General features: G+C 39.2%; 2 protein-coding genes across 2 annotated transcripts; one reads left to right on the plus strand and one right to left on the minus strand.

Moving 5' to 3' along the window:
* The first annotated feature begins 377 nt into the window (after window positions 1–377).
* Window positions 378–1,082, plus strand: LOC107461138 (uncharacterized). The gene has a single exon (XM_016079602.1). The coding sequence runs from the start codon at window positions 378–380 to the stop codon at window positions 1,080–1,082; it is 705 nt and encodes a 234-aa protein (XP_015935088.1).
* Window positions 1,083–18,518: 17,436 nt separating this feature from the next.
* On the minus strand, window positions 18,519–19,388 carry LOC107461137 (protein MAIN-LIKE 1-like). Its single transcript, XM_016079601.1, has 3 exons — window positions 18,832–19,388; window positions 18,624–18,715; window positions 18,519–18,538 (listed from the first exon to the last, which is right to left on the minus strand). The coding sequence occupies exons 1-3, from the start codon at window positions 19,386–19,388 to the stop codon at window positions 18,519–18,521; spliced, it is 669 nt and encodes a 222-aa protein (XP_015935087.1).
* Window positions 19,389–19,892: the final 504 nt, after the last annotated feature.

A 19,892-nucleotide genomic window follows, 5' to 3' on the forward strand; every position in this document is an offset into this window, starting at 1 on the left:
TAATAAGCCAAGCCTTACTCGAAATTACGGATATCAGTCAAACTCAAAGTGGTTTCAGGAATGAGCCAAAGCCTATATTAATATAAATCAAACCAGAGTGGTTCGAACTGCATAAGCAAGTAATTCGAACCAAGGCAGTTCGAATTACTAGTAGAGAGAAGTTAATAAATCGAACTAATATGGATCGAACTTGAAAAGCAAGTAAATCGAACCGAGGCAGTTCGAATTATAGAGAGAGACGCTGATTAAAGTAATTCGAACCAGGCTGGTTCGAATTACACAAAGCCTAGTTCGAACTAAGATGGTTCGAATTAGTGGGAGACAAAGCTGTATATATATGGTTATAAACGTGAGTTGCTCTCATTAGAGGGTGTAAGATGGCTAGTGAGGAGAGTTTTGTTGTTTTGGTTCACCACAGAGGATCCATTAAGAGAAAAACTCGTTCCGGCGTGAAGTTCACAGATAAGGATCCTCTCTGTATTGTCTTGACTCCTACGATGAGCTATGATGACCTTGTTAGATCTGTACTGATGAAACTCGGTCTGGAAGGTGCGAAGCGGGTTAAGAAGTTTTTCTATCGCATTCCAATCACGGTGCTCCAGGATACCGTGAAGTATGATTGTTTCATGATTAGTAGTGATGAGGACTTGCAAGTAATGTTTCTTTGTCGGCGGCAGTTTCCAGAGGTGAGGACACCAGAGTTGTTGGCAAAGCTGGTTGATGTGGTATCCAACTCAGGGGGTTCGAACCGGAATACCACCACTTTAGCCACGGCAGCCGGTTCTAGTTCCCGACCTGCCGTTGGTTCTTCCTCCGTCCCTGTGTACCAGCCAGTGGTCCAACCTGTCGCCTCCCCATCTTTTGCTGTTGATCTCAATGGCAGCGTATGCGACGAGGTAGGTTCAAGGAAAAATCTGCCAAACACTTTACTGGGCGTTGCACCGCTTAGCGTTGGAGATGGATTGTTGGGTGATGCAGAGGAGGATGACGTCGAGCCGGATATGATTGACGATGACAGCGGCGATGATATTGGAGCGAGTGAGCCTGCATTGGCGGTAGGTGGTTCCAGCTCTGGCACATAGCAGTATCCACCACATTTTTTCTCTTTGGACTTGGATGCCATGAGGCAGGAGGGGGTTTCTGGGCACTCTGTTGGATTCGGAGCTAGAGATGCGGAAGGGACTGCTGGTCTGACAGAGTTCCAGGTTGGTCAGCAATTTCAGGATAAAGATGAGGCCCTGTTAAGTGTGAAGACTTACAGCATCCGGCGATGGGTACAGTACAAGGTAGTCGAGTCTGATTATCACCGGTATGTTGGCAAGTGTTCTGAGTTTGGGAATGGGTGCACATGGTTGATTCGACTGAGTCTCCGGCAGCGCAAGGGCATTTGGGAGGTCAAACGATACAATTAACCTCACATTTGTCTTGCCACCTCCATCTCGAGTGACCACAGGAGTTTGGATTATCATGTGATATCGGTGTTCATTATGCCAATGGTTAGGGTTGATGCATCCGTCAACATCAAGGTGCTCCTGAATGCTACGGCAGCACACTTTGGGTTTAGGCCGACTTACAGGAGGGTCTAGATGGCGAAGCAGAAGGCTGTTGCCCTCATCTGCGGGTACTTCCAGGCGCTTCATTTCCTGTGTCAGCACGCACTTGCATGTTGTGCCTACTCACGGGTAAACTGGACCACTTATGTTCACAGCGTGTATCGGATTAGTTCGGTATTCAGTGTGTATCGGATGGGATTCACCCCTCCGATTCCAGAGGATTTCTGGCCACCATACGACGGGCCCACTGTTATACCGGACCTTGACAAGAGGCGTGCGAGAGAGGGTTGTTCGAGGTCCACCAGGATACGAACAAATATGGACGAGGCAGATCCAAACCGTCCAAAGAGATGTGGCCTATGTCGCCAACCCGGACACACACGTCAGAGTTGCCCACAGCTGGGTGGATCGTCTAACACTGGGGGCCATTAGTAGCCATGTTCTTAGCGTTAGTACTTATTTTAGTTAAGTTTTATTGTTGATTTTTTTACTTTCATGTATTCAGTATGCTGCGTTAAGTAATGAATATGTTATGTTTCACTTTGAGTCTTGCTACAAGTACCCTAAATGCAAAATTTAATAAATAAATGTACATATTAGACTGTAATATGATGCAATGATTATAAATAGTCACTGATAAATCCGGTAAACACCCGTTTTCAAAGTACAATTTGATGAACAAACAACAAAGGAAAACAGCTCTACAATAACAACAAAAGTACACATGGCTGTGATACATGAATGAACCCTAAGGAACAAAATATATGAAACATGACTCATCTAAACAGATGCGAGCCCGTAAAGCAACGACGGGTACCCGTGCCCTCTGACCTCTACGGATAAACGGCTCCTCATCCTCGATCTCATCCGCGTCCTCATCCGGGCCAGGCTGTGCAGGTGGCGTAAAATGGACGGGTGCCGCAGACGGCCCAGCAATAGACTCTGATGCAGCAGCGTAGGCGGATGGTGGGGTACCTCCCAAACCAAAATGGTCACCAACAAATGCCGTAGGAGGCTCGTTCAGATCAAAGTCTAAAGGTGCCTGCGTGCCGGAGGTCTGACCACGCCTCCGGGCCGGCACGTCCTCCTGCGTGATGACGGTAATGTCCTCTAGAAACTGTGCACCCCCGAAGTCCGCATCAAGCGTATCTGAGGCAAGGAAGTCTGACCACTGTGATCCCGGAATAACCCATGGGGTACCCTCCTGCTGAGGCTGGTCATGGGCGGGTACACCAACGAAGTAATCTCCAAGAGGCCCCGACCCAAGTCCAGCGTCACCATGGTCAGCCCCGTCACCCATACCTGACCCATACCACTCACCTCCATGTCCGCCATCGTGGGTACTAACACCATCAACTGCAACAGTCCCTGCACCATCCCCGCCCACGGGACCATGCTGATCGTCGTCAGGGTCACGACCACGGTGGTCCGCCGCACCACGCCCTCTCCGTCTCCCTCCCTGGCCTCGTCGTCCGCCTCTAGCGGGACCGGCATCGTCATCATCGTCTATAGCCACATCAAGCCACCTCCACTCACGCTGGCTCTGTCGTGTCCCCACACGAGCTCTCCTCTCAAGCCGCCACCTGTCCGGCACGTCCTCAGGACGATCCATGTCAGGAACTCGCCCAGCACCCCGCTGTGAGGCCTCTACTGGAATAGGAACGGCTCTAGGATCCCCCAAGTGCATCTCTGGAGACAAGAACCTCTTTCCATGCTGACTCCACCACTCGAGGAACTCATGCGACGGTCCAGGGTCGGCAACAACATCGAACCTCAGCACGGTCTCCGCACGGAGTCCCAATAGAGATGCCACTTCTGCAAATGGTACGGGAACCATCGATCGCCGCCTCTGCCATCCTTCGACATCAGAAAGTCGATGTTCAGGGCGGGATTCGGACGCGGCTGCACCCCTCCAAATTGCGGAAGAACCCTATTTATCTGATGCCACTCTATGACGGCAAAGTAGATCAGCGACGTCACAGACCGCCACAACGCCATATGCCGAGGCTCCAAAACCTCTGGATGCATAACCTGAAGTACGTCGGGACTGTTTTACAGCATCCAGATAAACTGCACGGAGATCAACATCAACTGTCAGGGCAACTCATGGACCCAACTCATAAAGTGTGGTTAAATAAAGAAACTTATTAAGTAGCGTACTCACCTCCCTGTCCTGTAACTGGTCTATCCTCAGCCTCCACATCTGCACTCTATGACCCTTCTCGCTACCGGAAGGGTTGTATCCTGACCACCTGCATCATACATGTGTCTTATGGCTACTTAAATTTGTGTTTAGGGTTTGTAATACATTATTAATGAACATGGAGTTATTTATATTAAATTGAAATAGAGAAGGCTGAGTAGAGTACCTCGACGCCAATGGCCAGCTGAACGTCTCATACCCTGCAAGCCTAAACTGAGGAAATCGCCAGAAGATCCAAGACTGAAGTAGCTGAAGTGGGCCCGCTAAACATGTCTATTCGCCACTCGGCACATGCACCGGTACAACCATGTCAGTGCTGCAGAACCCCAGCTGTAGGTGTCCATCTCCTCCAGCCTAGCTACGTAGGGAAGCCATCTGATGTGAATGCGGTTGCCGGACTTGTCCGCAAACAGCTGCGTACCCAACAACATCATGATGTACGCACGGGCATATCGCCGCACAGTCTCGTCATCGGCTCCCTCGGGGCACTCACCAAAAGTATCCTGAAACCAGCTGCAGTTCACTGCGTACTTTTGAACCTGGCTGGGAGGAGGAACTACTCCAAGCAACTCCTGGAACCACACCCAGGCTGGACGGCCACCCTGGATGTAAATCTGGAATTCTGATAGGCAGCCGCTCACGTAACGCCCGTCCACTGGCAAACCCAACTGGTATGCCACGTCCTGAAGTGTGGTCGTGCACTCTCCGAACGGCATGTGAAACGTGTGCGTCTCCGGACGTCATTGCTCGACGAATGCACTGACAAGGGCCTCGTCTAATCGGAACCATCTATCGTTCAACCTTGCAAGATGGTATAGTCCGGCCATCTGCAAGTACGGAACGTATCTGTCATCGAGTCGCATGCCCTGCTGCCACCGCATGCTTCTGATGCATCACTGGGGCTGCACATGACATGCACCGCATTGTTAGAACCAGCTTCATAACCAATGACAAACATAACCAAAACGATAAATCATCAACAAAACATCATACTAAATAAAATCGCATAAAAATCCATGAACGAGAACCACATGCAAAACAACTACCATAGACCACACAGCTAAACCACTAACATAAAACAGCTTAACTAGAACCACTAACATAAAATAACTAACACAAACCACTAATATAAAACAACTAACATAAACCACCAACATAAAAAAACAACATAAACCACTAATATAAAACAGCTATCATAAAACAACTAAACCATACCACTAACATAAAATAACTAACACAAAACACTAACATAAAACAACTAACATAAACCACCAACATAAAAAAAACCAACATAAACCACTAACATAAAACAGCTAACATAAAACAACTAAACCATACCACTTACATAAAACAACTAACATAAACCACCAACTAAACCACCAACATAAAATAACCAACACAAAACAACCAACACCTACCACTAACGTAAAACAGGTAGCATTAAACCACTAACATAAACCACTAACATAAACCACCAACAGAAACCACCTAGATAAACCACCAACTAAATCACCATCTAAACCGCATGCAAAACCTCTCAACTAAACCACCAGCAATACCACTACGATTTACCGCTAACATAAACCGCCACTAAAACCAAATGCAAAACCACTAAGTCACATATACCGCTAGCACGAAGTTATTTCTGTACTAACCTCGTCGTTGATGACCCCAGCTATATGAGCAACTCCGTCCAAGCGATATAACCGTGCCGGATCATCCCCCATCAGCAGAGTATTCCGCTCAGGTCTTCGTCGAAGAGAATCTGGATCGTTTTTTTTGGGATTTTGTGGGGTAGGGGAAAGGAAGAATGGTTCGAATGAGGCTGATTCGAACTCCTTATATAGCCAAATCACTAGTAATTCGAACCAGGTAGGTTCGAATTATTAAGGAGCCATGAGAAGGGTAATTCGAACCAGGTTGGTTCGAATTACATGGTTTGGTAGCGTAAGCATAATTCGACCTAGCCTAGTTCGAATTATGTGGAAATTGAATTCGAACACCGTTGGTTCGAATTAAGTGCAACGTTTTCCAACCCTAATTCGAACTAAACCGGTTTGATTTATTAAGGAACCTAGTTTGAACCAGTGTGGTTCGAATTACATAAAGATAGGCCTTGGCTCATTGCTGAAACGATTTTCATCTTGGCTTATTTACGTAATTTGTAACTTCCCTTGGCTTATTAGGATTTTTTGCCCCCGTTTTGATGTAGAATTCATTTAGTCAATTTGTTACCGGCAGATTCCAGTTTCCGATGATAAAATTGTAGGTAATACTTAGAGAGAAAACGAGAGAAATAGATGTGAAATTTAGCGTGGAATTTACCGTCGGAGCAATCCGCTAATAAGCTCATTTTAGTGAAATGATGCACTTTGGTGACCCGCAACGAGTTACTATCGAATTTATCCGCTGGTAAATCCGACGATAACGAACCCTAAAATTCAAAATGTGAACCATCTCCCCTTTCATTTTGAAATTTCATCTATCTCTCTTACCTTTCTTCTCCCTTTCTCTCTCTAACCACTGTTTCTCCCTGCCGCCACCTACCCCTCCGTCAGCTCCATCAGCCCGTTCCTCCTCTCCTCTCCGTCAGCCGCAACTCCCTCTTTCTCTCCGTTCGTCTACCGCCGTCACCGTCCAGCACCAACGCGACTCTCACTTTCTCTCTATTCTTCTTCCTCTGTTCTCCCCTCAGATTCTATGATCCCTCTATTTCTTTGTTTAAGTTAATTTAGGATTTAATTATATGTTAATTTAGTATTTAGTTATATGTGAATTTAGAATTTAGGATTTGATTATTATATGTTAATTTAGAGTTTAGCGTTAAGTTAATTTTGAATTTAGAATTTGGTTATTATATGCTAATTTAGGATTTAGGATGAAGTTATATATGTTAATTTAGGATTTAGGATTTAATTATTATATGTTAATTTAGTATTTAGGATTTGATTATTATATGCTAATTTAGAGTTTAGCGTTAAGTTAATTTAGAATTTAGGATTTGGTTATCATATGCTAATTTAGGATTCAGGAAGAAGTTAATTTAGAAATTAGTTATATATTAATTTAGAATTTAAGATTTGATTATTATATGCTAATTTAGGGTTTAGGGTTAAAGTAATTAATTTAGGATTTATGATTTGGTTATCATATACTAATTTAGGATTTAGGATGAAGTTAATATAGAAATTAGGAAGAGGTGCAAGATGCTTGAATTTTGAAGTAGCTAGGAAATGTACCAAAAAAATGTTACAACTCTTTAGTTCATATAATATACTTACCTATATTATTATGCAGTATTTAATAGTAGCAATAGTTAAATTCTAAAGCTTGTAAATTTACAATTTTATGAAAACAAGTTATTATAATCTGCTAGAAATGTTATGAATTTAATTGTGTTCTGACTGATGATGTTGTGAATTGAGATTAGTTGAATTTGTGGGAATTGTAAAGGTGGATTGGATATATATCAAATTTTAGGGGAGATTATGTCAAATTTTTTTTGAAATAATCTAAATTTTGAATGATTTAAACTCTTTAATTGAATTAAATAAATTATTGTGTTAGACATTATAATATTATATGTACAACATTACATATATAGTATGAATTCAAGTATGGAAACAAGTTAATATATTCTCTACTAGAAATGTTGTGAATTTAATTGTGTTTTGATTGATGCTATGGATTGATGTTTATTGAATTTGTGAAAACCATAAAAATGGATATATGTCAAACTTTAGGGGAGGTTATGTCAATTTTTTTCTGAAATAATCTAAATGTTGAATGATTTGTGTAGTATATATGCTGATTAGTGTTAATAACATATTCTCTTTGTAGATATGACAACATGTAGCAGAGGTAGATCAAGTGGGTCTCGTGGTCGCGGTAGAAGGAGGGCTTCCACCGAATTCCCAAGTATTGGTTATTGCCCTCTATCCCGACTATCCCGTCGACCCCTATGACGACACAGGTGGATCCAGCAGACCAGCAGTTTATCATGGTCCCAAACTCGAACTACGTCCTTCTTTCTGCTATGCCCCCTTTTAGCGACTGATACCTTAGTGGGTGATTCTTCCAGTGCCTCCCAGCAGGGTGTCCCTCCACCACCCTTGTCATCTAGCTGAGGATTTGGCCCGATGGCATGTAGGCCTGAGCACATACAATTTTTTAATCTTATGTTTGTTAATCTTAAATTTATGTGTTTATATATGTTTGTTAATGTTAATTTTTTTTTCTTTGATAAGTTTGCACCAAACAATAATGCTTGCACATAGGAGATCTCCGAGGTCATTAAGTCAATGTACGACCACCCAATAATATTGAATTAATTAACTGTATTTGAACTGTATTTATCCCGACTAAATAATACTGTTGAATCATTTTGTGCAGTTGAAATTCATATGGGATGTGAAATATAATCTCATGATCAGGAAGATTTACAACCACCGAACAGCTAAACAGATTTAGCAAATAATGAACAATGTTCGTTAGGGGTGCGATCACCTAACGAAATTGATCCATCCTTCCAACAAGAAGGAACTGGAAGATAATTTTAGAAATGATGAGGGGTTCAAGCGTCGCCGTCTGATGAACGTCCCTAACAGGGTTTAGCCCAGGTCGTCGAAGTATACGAGTGGATCGACCGCCTTCATAAAGACGAAGAGTAGTCTGGTAAGTAGTTTGGTTATGTTTAATTTTTTAGTGGTTACTTGAATTAGTTGTTTAATTTGTTGATTTATTTTATTGGTTGATATAATTTATAGTGTAAGTCATTGGATCGTGAGGTGATACTGGTAGAGACTTTCAAGTATACCCATATTTTGAAGGCCAACAATGAGAGTTTTGCTGATGAGCGGTCTGCGGCCCATTATGTGAGTTTAAATTAATCATAAGTTTCAAATTTATTTGGTTTAAAGTCAATTAACTGTTATCCTAATCACAACGTGTGTGACACAGGAGGATTACACGCGGAGGTTGGAAGCCAAGACCCAGTAGTCTCAGCCGCCTAGTGGGAACGACAAAGTCTCAGCCGAGACCCAGTTATCCTACCACTAGTGTTCTCATATATTTAAATTTTAAATTAGATATGTTAATTTTTCAAATATATTATTTTCTAATTTTTTATTTTGAATTTAAATCTTAAATTCTTACCATTTTAATTAATTAATTAGTTATTGAATAATGACTTGATTTAAAAAGTTGGGATGTTACACCTAGTGGGAACGACATAGTTGGCTCCGAGATCTCAGTGGTAGATTCTGATAGGGTTTGGCATGATACCGCCTCTGAACCCCACAAGCATCGCCGCTTCGGGCGGGGGTCATTCTTTGCCAATAGCCTCTGGTCCTCCACGTTGGCAGCTTCCTCTACCTCTGCCACCAGTCCTGCCGATCTCCAAGAAGTTATCAACTTGAGGGAGGAGGTGCAGAAGCTGACACAGGAGCTTCACCAACAAGCAGAACAGTCTGAGCAGAGGTTCAACGACCTTCTTGCACGCATGGGAGGAGTCGTTGTCATCAGCTCAGACCAAACAGAGAAGCTGGAGCAGCTAGATCATTTGCGAGAGCAGATGGAGGTGTACAACCAGTAGATGCGTGCTGGAGGCAGCAACGCTGATGGTTCCAGCGGAAACATCGCTCGTGGGACAACGACGTTAGCACCTACTCCACCCCGCCTCAATAGGGGGACCCTGACGACGACGACGACTACAGAGATCTATAGGGTTTAGGGATTTATTTTTTTGTTCGTCAACGTCATTGTATTCTACTTTTGTGACATTTTATTATATTTAGACAATTTATTTTTAATATAATAATTTTGTTTATTTCTAGTAATTTTAGATTTCTACTAACAATTTTGTTAACAAGAACTTTAATTTACTCTTAATTGTGGCTTAAATATGCGAAAATAATTAAAAAATAAAAATAACTTCTGGTGGATAAATCCGATGGTAACTTGGTGCCTAAATACGTGAAATGGCGCCAAAGTTACCGTCGGGTTAATTCGACGGTAATTATCAACTCAGTCTCGAGAAATCCATTGAAAAAACTAACGTAAAATCTGCCAAAAAATAGTTTTCAGCACCATTTATACCGTCAACTCCAAGACGATGGTAAATTCGATAGTAAACTGACTACCGGTAGATTTATTTGATGAATCCGACGGTACTTAGTGTTTTTCTTGTAATGAAAGAATAATCAAATATTTACTACTACTGTTCAATTTTATGGTTCGAAGAGAAGAAATGGACGTCAAAAAAAGGGAATTAGGATTTGCATTTGCAAAAAAGGGGAAAGAGAAAGAACATCATAAGGGACGGGAACGACAAACTCAAACCGCAACAGTGATGAACAGCGAACTCGAATGGTAAACGGCGAACTTAAACTACGATAGGAGAATAGTGAATGAAAAATTCGAACCACAACGGTGATGAACGGCAAACTTGAATTGTGATGGGGATCAGTAAATGGCAAATAGTTGTTACTTTCTCATCTCATCTTCATGACTGTAGTGTGAATGGGTTTTTGAAAAAACAGGATAAAAGAAAAAGAGTGAAACTATGAAATGACCTTTAAAATAAGAATCACAAATCAAGTGTTATTATATGTTGAATTTGATATAGTGATTAGATAAGAGGAATGTTAGAGAATCATAAAATTTATTATTATTTTTTATTATTAGTTAATTATTAATATTTAAAAATGTAAATTAAAAATATTATTAAATTAATAAATTAAAAAAATTAGATTAATAATTAAAAATAATAATAATAATAAATAATAAATTTTGTTGACCCGTCAACAAAACACTGAATAATTTTCCAATAATTTATTAGATTTTCACTAAACTATTTGATTGTGGCAGGCTCATATTAAAGATGAGTACTCATCATTGGGACCTATCATATAATTAAGTACAATTCTTAGAGTAATAATCAAAAGAATGATTACCCGTAACAACCTGTCTTCATAATTATCCTTTTGTACATTTCACATACTATGCTTTTGAAAAGTGTTTGGTCCTTTAATTACTTGTGAATTGTTGAAAAGAATATAATGTTAAAAAACAATAACATTCCATAACCTTCTTGTTATGGCCTATGAGATCTCTAATTAATATGTTTAACTTGCATGAGAAAAAAAAATCCCCAACTTTCTATTTTGGAACATGCCTTCATCTGACATAATTTATTGACTTAGCTTGTTCTATTCAAGAAGCCACGAGCAAATTCATTCATTAAAAAGGGAAAAGAAAAGCGAAGATAGTAGCAGTGTCTACCTGGGTATGACCACTTTTTTTTGTGCAATTGTGTATCTCTCTCTCCCTTTCTATGAACGGAGAATATTGACTCAACCTCTTATTCCATGGGATATATATGTTTACGGAAACAATAATATAACATACTTCAATAAATTTTTTTGGCGTTGTCAAATTTTATTCATCAAATTAAGATTAATAATTGGGATATTAGAGTCTAAATTTTGATACCAAAATAATCGGTCTAATGGTCTATATAAATTTGTTATGCATATACGTACTATATTAATTATGATAAATATGTTGACCTTACAATTTTTTTTTTATTTTTCATGATATCTTCCAATTCGGCAGGTTAAGGACTAATCCGTCGCGATACTGAACTCCATTTAAGGGTTTGTCGCTGGCCAATTAATTATTGACCTCACAATTGAAAGCGAAGAGGTTTGCTATGTGATCATTAAAAAGTTAACCTAGTAATAATAAAAAAACTAAACTATAAATGTGTTGGGCGTAAGATGTAATTATTATGTAAGTATTACAATTAATATTAATTATAACAAATATATTGTCAAACTGTCGTTTGAAATTTTGAATGAGGTAAAATATATATAATAATTAAGCATACTTTTTTACTATGAAATGATAATATGAGTAGGAAAGGGTAATATTTTTAAATTTTAAGGAAAAAATGGTAAGAATGTGAAAATGCATGTATATTGATTTTAATATGTTTATCTTTACGGTTATTAGGATAATTATATAAGTATGATTAAAATTAAAATCATATTTCTTAAAAACGTTGTTAAATATAATAATATTACTTTAATTTTGGTAATATTTTTTTGAAATATTATAATTACAATAATATATATATATATGAGAAGTATTATGGAATTAGCAGATTTTATAATTTATAACCATCAATTACTCATCATTAATATTTTTAATAGTGTAAGATTATATTTAATGGTGTAGAATTATTTATTTTTTTGTTGGAAAAATCAAACAAATAATATAATATCCTTTAGAAGTATCTAAAATGGTTTTAATAGAAACGATTCGTAATTCCACAAACAAATTAAACGACGGCAATAAGATGACACTTCTATGAGTAGAAAACTAGATAAAAGAGTAAACAAATTATTCCGTCTCTCAAAACATAAATAGAAACTCAACTCATTAATTTCATTATTATGCTCAAATTAATAACACTATATAGCTGTAAAATTAATTATCACTAACGACTAACATTTACACATCACTTTCTTTTCTTTGGTACTTGCATTCATGCATGGACACATTCTGGTCTCTTGCTTATCTTCTCTCAAATTTCTTTGCCTTTTCTTTTTGTCTTTTCAAAGGTAACTTTCCAAGTGACATGACAGTAACAGCTCATTATTCATTAATATATGATAATAAAATAAAATAAAATATATGGTGATGTGATTGCCAAAAGTTAAAGTCCCAATAATACCTTCTTGCATTGCCTGTAGCTAACTCAACAACCAAAGTGAATCTGAGGGTAAAGAATTCATATAACACGAAATTAAAATTTAATTTATTATTCCAAATTATTCAACTCATTCCCGTGATTCTAGCCAATCCAAGAAATCATAACACGAGGTGAAAAGTCAGATACAGTTAGGGGTGTTAATATGTATCCTATCTACGGATATCCAATTCGATTCCACTTGATCGGGTAGGGTTATTAACCTGATTTGCAGTGAGTAAAATAGGGTTCTCGTGTAAATCGAGTAGAGTGCGAGTTGAGACTCAATCCTATCCGACCAACCCGCATCCTATATATGTGTATGTTATATATTTATATAAAAATATGTTTTAAGTTGATGTTGAACTAAAAACCTCTCACTAAATATAAAAGATCCTTAACCACTAAAAGAAGATCATTAATTAATAATTTAATATTTTTTACATAAAAGTCAGTTATATTTTAAATTATCATGAAGTTATATAATAATTTTGCATCTTTTTTGTAACCCGCGAGTAGGGTCGGATACCCGTAGGTTGAGAACGGATAGGATTAGGGTTGAAATATTCTCAACCCGCGAATAGAGCAGGGTTGAGTTTATATAAAAATCTCAATCTGCGGGTAGGGTTAGGATTGGCTTCAAACCCTACCCTATCCTACCAATTGCCACCCCTAGATGCAGTCGATTTCACGTGAGTGAGAGCCGTTAGATGAAAATTTAGTCAAGTCAGTCAAATTATCTAATGACTATCAGTTATTAACTTCACGTGAAGTCAACTGCACGTGAGTTTCTACCATAACACACAAAACCAATATAGAGAGAGAGAGAGTAGGTGAATATGAGAAGATAGAAGAATAGTGAAGTTGAATGACAAATGAATGAATTGAAGTTCATTCAGTAGTTATGGAGGACATGAGAAAAAGGACACAACTCACTCACTCACACTGCCATGGACAGTGTGGACTCTTTTATTTTGTGTTGGAAAGTTGGAAACGTCCAATCTGTCTCAGAAAAATTCAACAGAGGAATAACTCATCGGTGAGAGAGGGAGATTAATTATGAAAAAAAGATTATGGCCCCCACAGTGAAGAAAGAGCGCGGGTCTCTCGGGGGGTTCTTGCTTTAGAGAATGAATTAAGAGTGCGTGAGGCCTTTTTAAATCTCATTTTGGGTTTTCATCACTGTCACTCTCTATCTCCACATAGTGGAAACATGCTATCATTACTAAATTTAATTATTCTTTTCTTAAAATACATATTTATTTTCAGAAATAAAAACAGTAGACATTAATTTTTATTAAGGGTTTTCTTAATGTATGTACTTATGATACATGAAAAGCTTATTATATTTTGCCTCGTTCGTTACAAAGTGCTGTATGTTAAAGAGTTTTAAGAATTTAGGATTTAAAATTGTTTCTATCTAAAATTTTGTGTGTTTGTTTTGTTTGCTGTGAATTCTTTATTTATTTTTTTTTATTGTTGTTGATAACTCAGTTGGCATTGAGATGTGGATAGAAAAAATTTTAAAAATGCATTTCGTTTGTGTTTTTATTTTTTATTTTTAATATTTTATAAAAAAGATAAAACAAAAAATAGAATTTATTATTATTATTATTATTATGTTTACAAAATTGAGTATATTCTCAAATAAGTTTTTAAAAATTTTTGCGTCAAATATTATTATTCTCAAAAAAAAATTATATTATTAAAATTTTTAAATTTTACTAAAATAAGATATATAAGTCTTTCTATCATATTTTTTAAGATCTATTTATCTAAGTGAAAATTACAATAAAAACTTATATGCCTTATATTTGTAAAACTCAAAAATTTTTATGTAATAAAACTTTTCTTCCTAAATATTTTATTTTTCAGATGGAGTGATAAATGGTTAAATATAAAAGAAATAATAAATGGGATAAAATAAATATTTATAAAAAAATATTAATTACACTTTTAAATACATACTAAGATGTCACAAAAAAAATACATACTAAGATATTTTGTGTTCTAACAACTCTGCAGATTGGAACACCTAAAGTTACTAGGTGGACCAAATTGGAAGCGTTGATTGTTTGCGATAATGGAATGGTAGCAAATAAACATCTCTTATTTAGTATTTAGTGTTATTGAGTATTGTACACACGTGCTTTTGCAGCGCCTGAATGGTGATAACTGATCAGGGATCACATCCTAATCATACTATTATACACTCGACAAAATTTATGGACCCGGCCCTTACCATATCTTTCAAGTTTCAACTATATACAGCACACATGCACAGTCAAAATTCTAAGTGTGTAATCTAAGTATTTGTTTGTACAAAGATAATGATAATTCTAAGTAATTTCCGTTCATCATTTAAAATTTTTAAAAAGTTTTAAATTTTACATTTTTTCTTCCACAAATCAATATATTTTGCATTAGTATATATACAAGTTTAGTGATACAATATATATAAGAGAAAATACCTATTTCTTTTTTTTGTGAGATACTAAAATGACACTTTTCTCTTTTTTATTTATAAAATGTATATTCTCATCTCTTATAATTTTTTAAAATATCATCTTTAATCTATTTTAATTTTTTTTTTGTTAACTAATGTTAACTTTATCTATTTTCAAGAAAAAATAAATTATTTTTTACAAAAATACCCTTTAGCAAAAATTTTATTATTTGTCATTAAATTTTGCTTAGCAAAATACTCTTTAATAAATTATTTTTTTATTAATTAAATTATATTTTTACCAAAACTTTTTTTCAAAGATATTCTTTAATAATTTTTTAATTATTAAATTATAATTTTACTAAAATTTTTGTAAACAATTATTTTTATATTTTACTATTAATTTTTTGATATCAATATATATTATTTTAATATTAAATAAAAAACTTTTACTATTATTAATATGTATAACACTTAATATATATTTATATTGAAAAATAATTTTAATAAGATTTTTTATTTAATGTTAAAATAAGGGTAAAAATCCAAATAAACCAGGCTGAGAAGTTTTCTACCCAAATCAGCAAAAACCAAAATTTTTTCAACAATCAATCAATGACCATTTTAATGTAATTCAAATCAACATGATTCGAACTCAAAATGCAAGTAATTCGAAACAACTTGCTTCGAAAAATATTTAAAAGGAATTGCATGTAATTCGAATCAACATGGTTCAAATTATGCATTGTTAAATCGAATCTAGTCGATTCGAACTACTAGGAAAAACGACCTAAACAGAATTCGAATTAGGTCGATTCGAATTACTAAGAAACAAGAAGCAAACCTTAATTCGAGTTGACTTGATTCGAATTATGTATATATAGTGCGAATTAGGTTGTTTCAAATTAGTGTGTTCCATACCTGTATATATATGTGATGAACGTGAGTTGCTCTCATTATTGAGGGGTCATATGGCTGGTGAGGACAGTTTTATAGTGTTGGTACACCATAGAGGATCGATTAAGAGGAAAACTCGTTCCGGTGTCAAGTTCACCGATAAGGATCCTCTCTGTATTATCGTGAGTTCTACGACGAGCTATGATGACCTTGCTAGGTCTGTACTGCTGAAACTTGGTCTGGATGGTGTGAAAAGGGTTAAGAAGTTTTTCTATCGCATTCCAATCTCGGTGCTCCAAGATAGCGTGAAGTATGATTGTTTCACGATCGGGAGTGATGAGGACTTGCAGGTCATGTTTCTTTGTTGTCGGTAGTTTTCCAAAGTGAGGACACCGAAGCTGTTGGCAAAGCTGGTTGATGTGGTGTCCAGCTCGGGGAGTTCAAACCGGAATACCAACACTTTAACGACGGTTGCCGATTCTAGCTCAAGACCTGCCGTTGCATCTTCCTCAGTCCCTGCGTACGAGCCACCCGCCCCGCCTGTCGCCTCCCCTTCGTTCGCTGTTGATCTCAACGGCAGTGTTGGCGACGAGGTTGGAACAGCGGAACTTCTACCTACCTCTGTACAGTGTGCTGCACCGGCTGGGGCTGGAGATGGATTGTTTGATGATCTAGAGGACGATGATGTGGAGCCGGATATGATTGCTGATGACAGTTGCGATGATATTGCAGCGAGTGAGCCTGCCGGTGCGGGTGGTGGTTCTAGCTCTGGCACACAGCAGTACCCTTCTCATTTTTCATCTTTGGACCTGGATGCCATGAGGCAGGCGGGGGTACTTAGGGAGCCTGCTGGATTTGGCGCTAGAGATGCAGAAGGGTCAGCTGGTATGACAGAGTTTCAGGTTGGTCAGCAATTTCAGGATAAGAAGGATGCCCTGTTAAGTGTGAAGACTTACAGCATCCGCCGAGGTGTACAGTACAAGGTAGTGGAGTCTGATTATCGCCGTTATGTTGGCAAGTGTTCTGAGTTAGGGAATGGGTGCACATGGTTGATTAGGCTGAGTCTCCGGTAGCGTAAGGGCATTTGGGAGGTCAAACGGTACAATGGATCGCATACTTGTCTGGCCAGCTCTATCTCCAGCGATCACAGGAGTTTGGATTATCATGTGATATCGACATTCATTATGCCAATGGTTAGAGCCGATGCATCCGTCAGCATCAAGGTGCTCCTAAATGCGACTGCCTCACACTATGGGTTTAGGCCTACCTACAGGAGGGTCTGGATGGCGAAGCAGAAGGCTGTGGCTGTCATTTATGGTGACTGGGATGAGTCTTACAACGAGCTCCTAAGGTGGGTGTTAGGAGTGCAGGTGACCATACCTGGTTCTATTGCAGTTCTTCGGGCTAGCCCTGTTCGAGTTGGGGGATAGCTGGACGAATCTCAGGCTTATTTTTACAGACTGTTCTGGACTTTCCCACCGTGTATCGAGGCATTTCGTCATTGCAAGCCGTTGGTGAGTATTGATGGGACCCATCTATATGGCAAGTATGGGGGTACTTTACTTGTTGCGATTGCACAGGACGGGAACTCCAACATATACTCCATGTTGCATTCGCACTAGTCGAGGGTGAGAATGCTGAGTCCTGGTCATTCTTTCTCTCCCACCTCCGTCAGCACATTAGACCACAGCCGGGTCTGCTCATTATTTCTGACAGGCATAACGGCATCAAGGCCGCACTAGAGGCTCCCGACGGGGGCTGGCTACCTCCAGCTGCGTACCGGACTTTCTGCATTCGACACGTAGCAGCAAATTTTGCCCTAACTTTCAAGGGTAAAGACGCAAGGAGGCTTCTCGTGAATGCCGCATATGCTAAGACCGAGGTCGAGTTCGATTACTGGTTTGATATTCTTCGCTCAGAAGATCCGGCAATGTGTGATTGGGCAAACCAGATTGGGTATTCATTGTGGATACAGTATTGCGATGAGGGCCGGAGATTCGGTCACATGACGACGAATATCTCTGAGTGTGTGAATTCAATCCTCAAGGGTGTGAGGAACCTTCCTGTATGCTCGTTGGTGAAAGCAACGTATGGTCGGTTAGCCGAACTTTTTATACGCAAGGGGAGAGAGGCCGAGGCCCAGCTGGGTACCAGACAACAATTCAGTCAACACCTAGTTAAATGTATCGAGGCCAATTTGAAGACGGCAAGGTGCTTCACAGTTACTTTGTACGACAGGGATAACTCTGAGTACACGGTCGCAGAGACCACTCCTACTGGTTTTTTCTCCTTTGGTAGCTACAGGGTCTCACTCGAATCTCAGACATGTGATTGCGGATACTTTCAGGTACTTCATTTCCCTTGTCCGCACGCACTAGCATGCGGCGCCTACTCACGTGGTCCGCACGTGACTCCCAGTGAAGATGCCAGTGCTGCAGATGGTGTGGGAACCAACGATCACCCCCTCTACCGTCCTTCGACATCAAGAACTCGATGTTCAGGGCGGGACAAGGACAAGCCTGTACGCCTCCAAATTGAGGTAACATTCTATCAACCTGGTGCCACTCAACCACCGCAAAATATATCAGAGATGTGACAGAACGCCATAAGGCCGTATGACGAGGCTCCAACACCTCCAGATGGACAACCTGGACGATGTCGGGTGTGCTATATAGCATCCATATAAACTGAAAAAGGCATCTCGAATACATTAAAAGAGAAATTTAGTTATAACTAAACTTACATTGACTCGGCAAAAGGTTTTTTGCATACTCACATCCTTAGGCTGTAACATGTCGATCCTCAGCCGAGTCATCTGCACCCGAGGTCCCTTCTCGCTAACGTCAGGATTGTAACCTGACCACCTACAAAGGCCGTTAAGATACGAAGTCAGTCATTAATGTCACGAACTAGTATAACATTACAGGCGAGAACTTAAATTCATAGAATAAGTAAACATAATATAATGACATAGTCATACCTGGATGCCAGGGGCCAGCTAAACGAATCAAACCCATCAGACCAAAATCTAGGAAACCGCCAAAAGATCCAAGACTGAAGTAACTGTAATGGCCAAGCTAACTTCACGACATGTTTGTTGGCCACTCGGCACATACACCGGTACAACCATGCAAGCGCCGCTGACCCCCAACTGTATCCACCCATCTCCTCAAGTCTAGCCATGTACGGTAGCCATCTGATGTGAATACGATTGCCAGACTTGTCGGCAAACAGCTGGGTGCCCAACAACATCATGATATAGGCACGGGCAAAGCGCCTAACTGTCGCCTCATCGGTCCCCTCGGGGCACTCTCCAAAAGTCTCCTGGAACCAGCTGCAGCTCACAGCGAACTTTTGAATTTGGCTCGGGGGAGGTAACACACCGAGCAACTCCTGGAACCCCTGCCAAGCTTGCCGGTCACCCTGTATGTATACGTGGAAATCTGTAACGCAACCGCTGACATAATGTCCATCTACTGGTAACCCCAACTGGTATGCCACGTCCTGAAGTGTGATGGTGCACTCCCCGAATGGCATGTGAAAAGTGTGCGTCTACGGACGCCACCTCTCGACGAATGCACTCACAAGCGGCTCGTCTAATCGGAACCATCTGTCGTTCAGTCTCGCAAGATGGTATAATTCGCCATCTGCAAGTACGAAACGTACCGCTCATCGAGTCGCATTCCCTGCTGGCGCTGCATACTCGATATGCAACGCCGGGGCTGCGCAATACATGGACCACATGATTAGAACATATTCAAAAACCGATTACAAATACAAATCAGGACATAAACAGCTAATAAATACCACTTGGAAAATGACATGTATCAAACCACTAGCAAAAACCCATTGTCAAACCGCATCTAAATAACCACTAGAAACATAGAAGCCTAAAACTGCATACAAAAAACAACTAGCATAAACTAGAGGCAACTCCACTTACAAAAACCACTGGCCAAAACCGCTCAAATTAACAACTACCAATACCACCTACGTAAATCGCTAACATAAACCATCAACAAAATTGCATAGAAAACCACT

This window comes from Arachis duranensis, chromosome 8 (assembly GCF_000817695.3).
Source record: "Arachis duranensis cultivar V14167 chromosome 8, aradu.V14167.gnm2.J7QH, whole genome shotgun sequence".
In the NCBI taxonomy this organism is placed as follows: Eukaryota; Viridiplantae; Streptophyta; class Magnoliopsida; order Fabales; family Fabaceae; genus Arachis; species Arachis duranensis.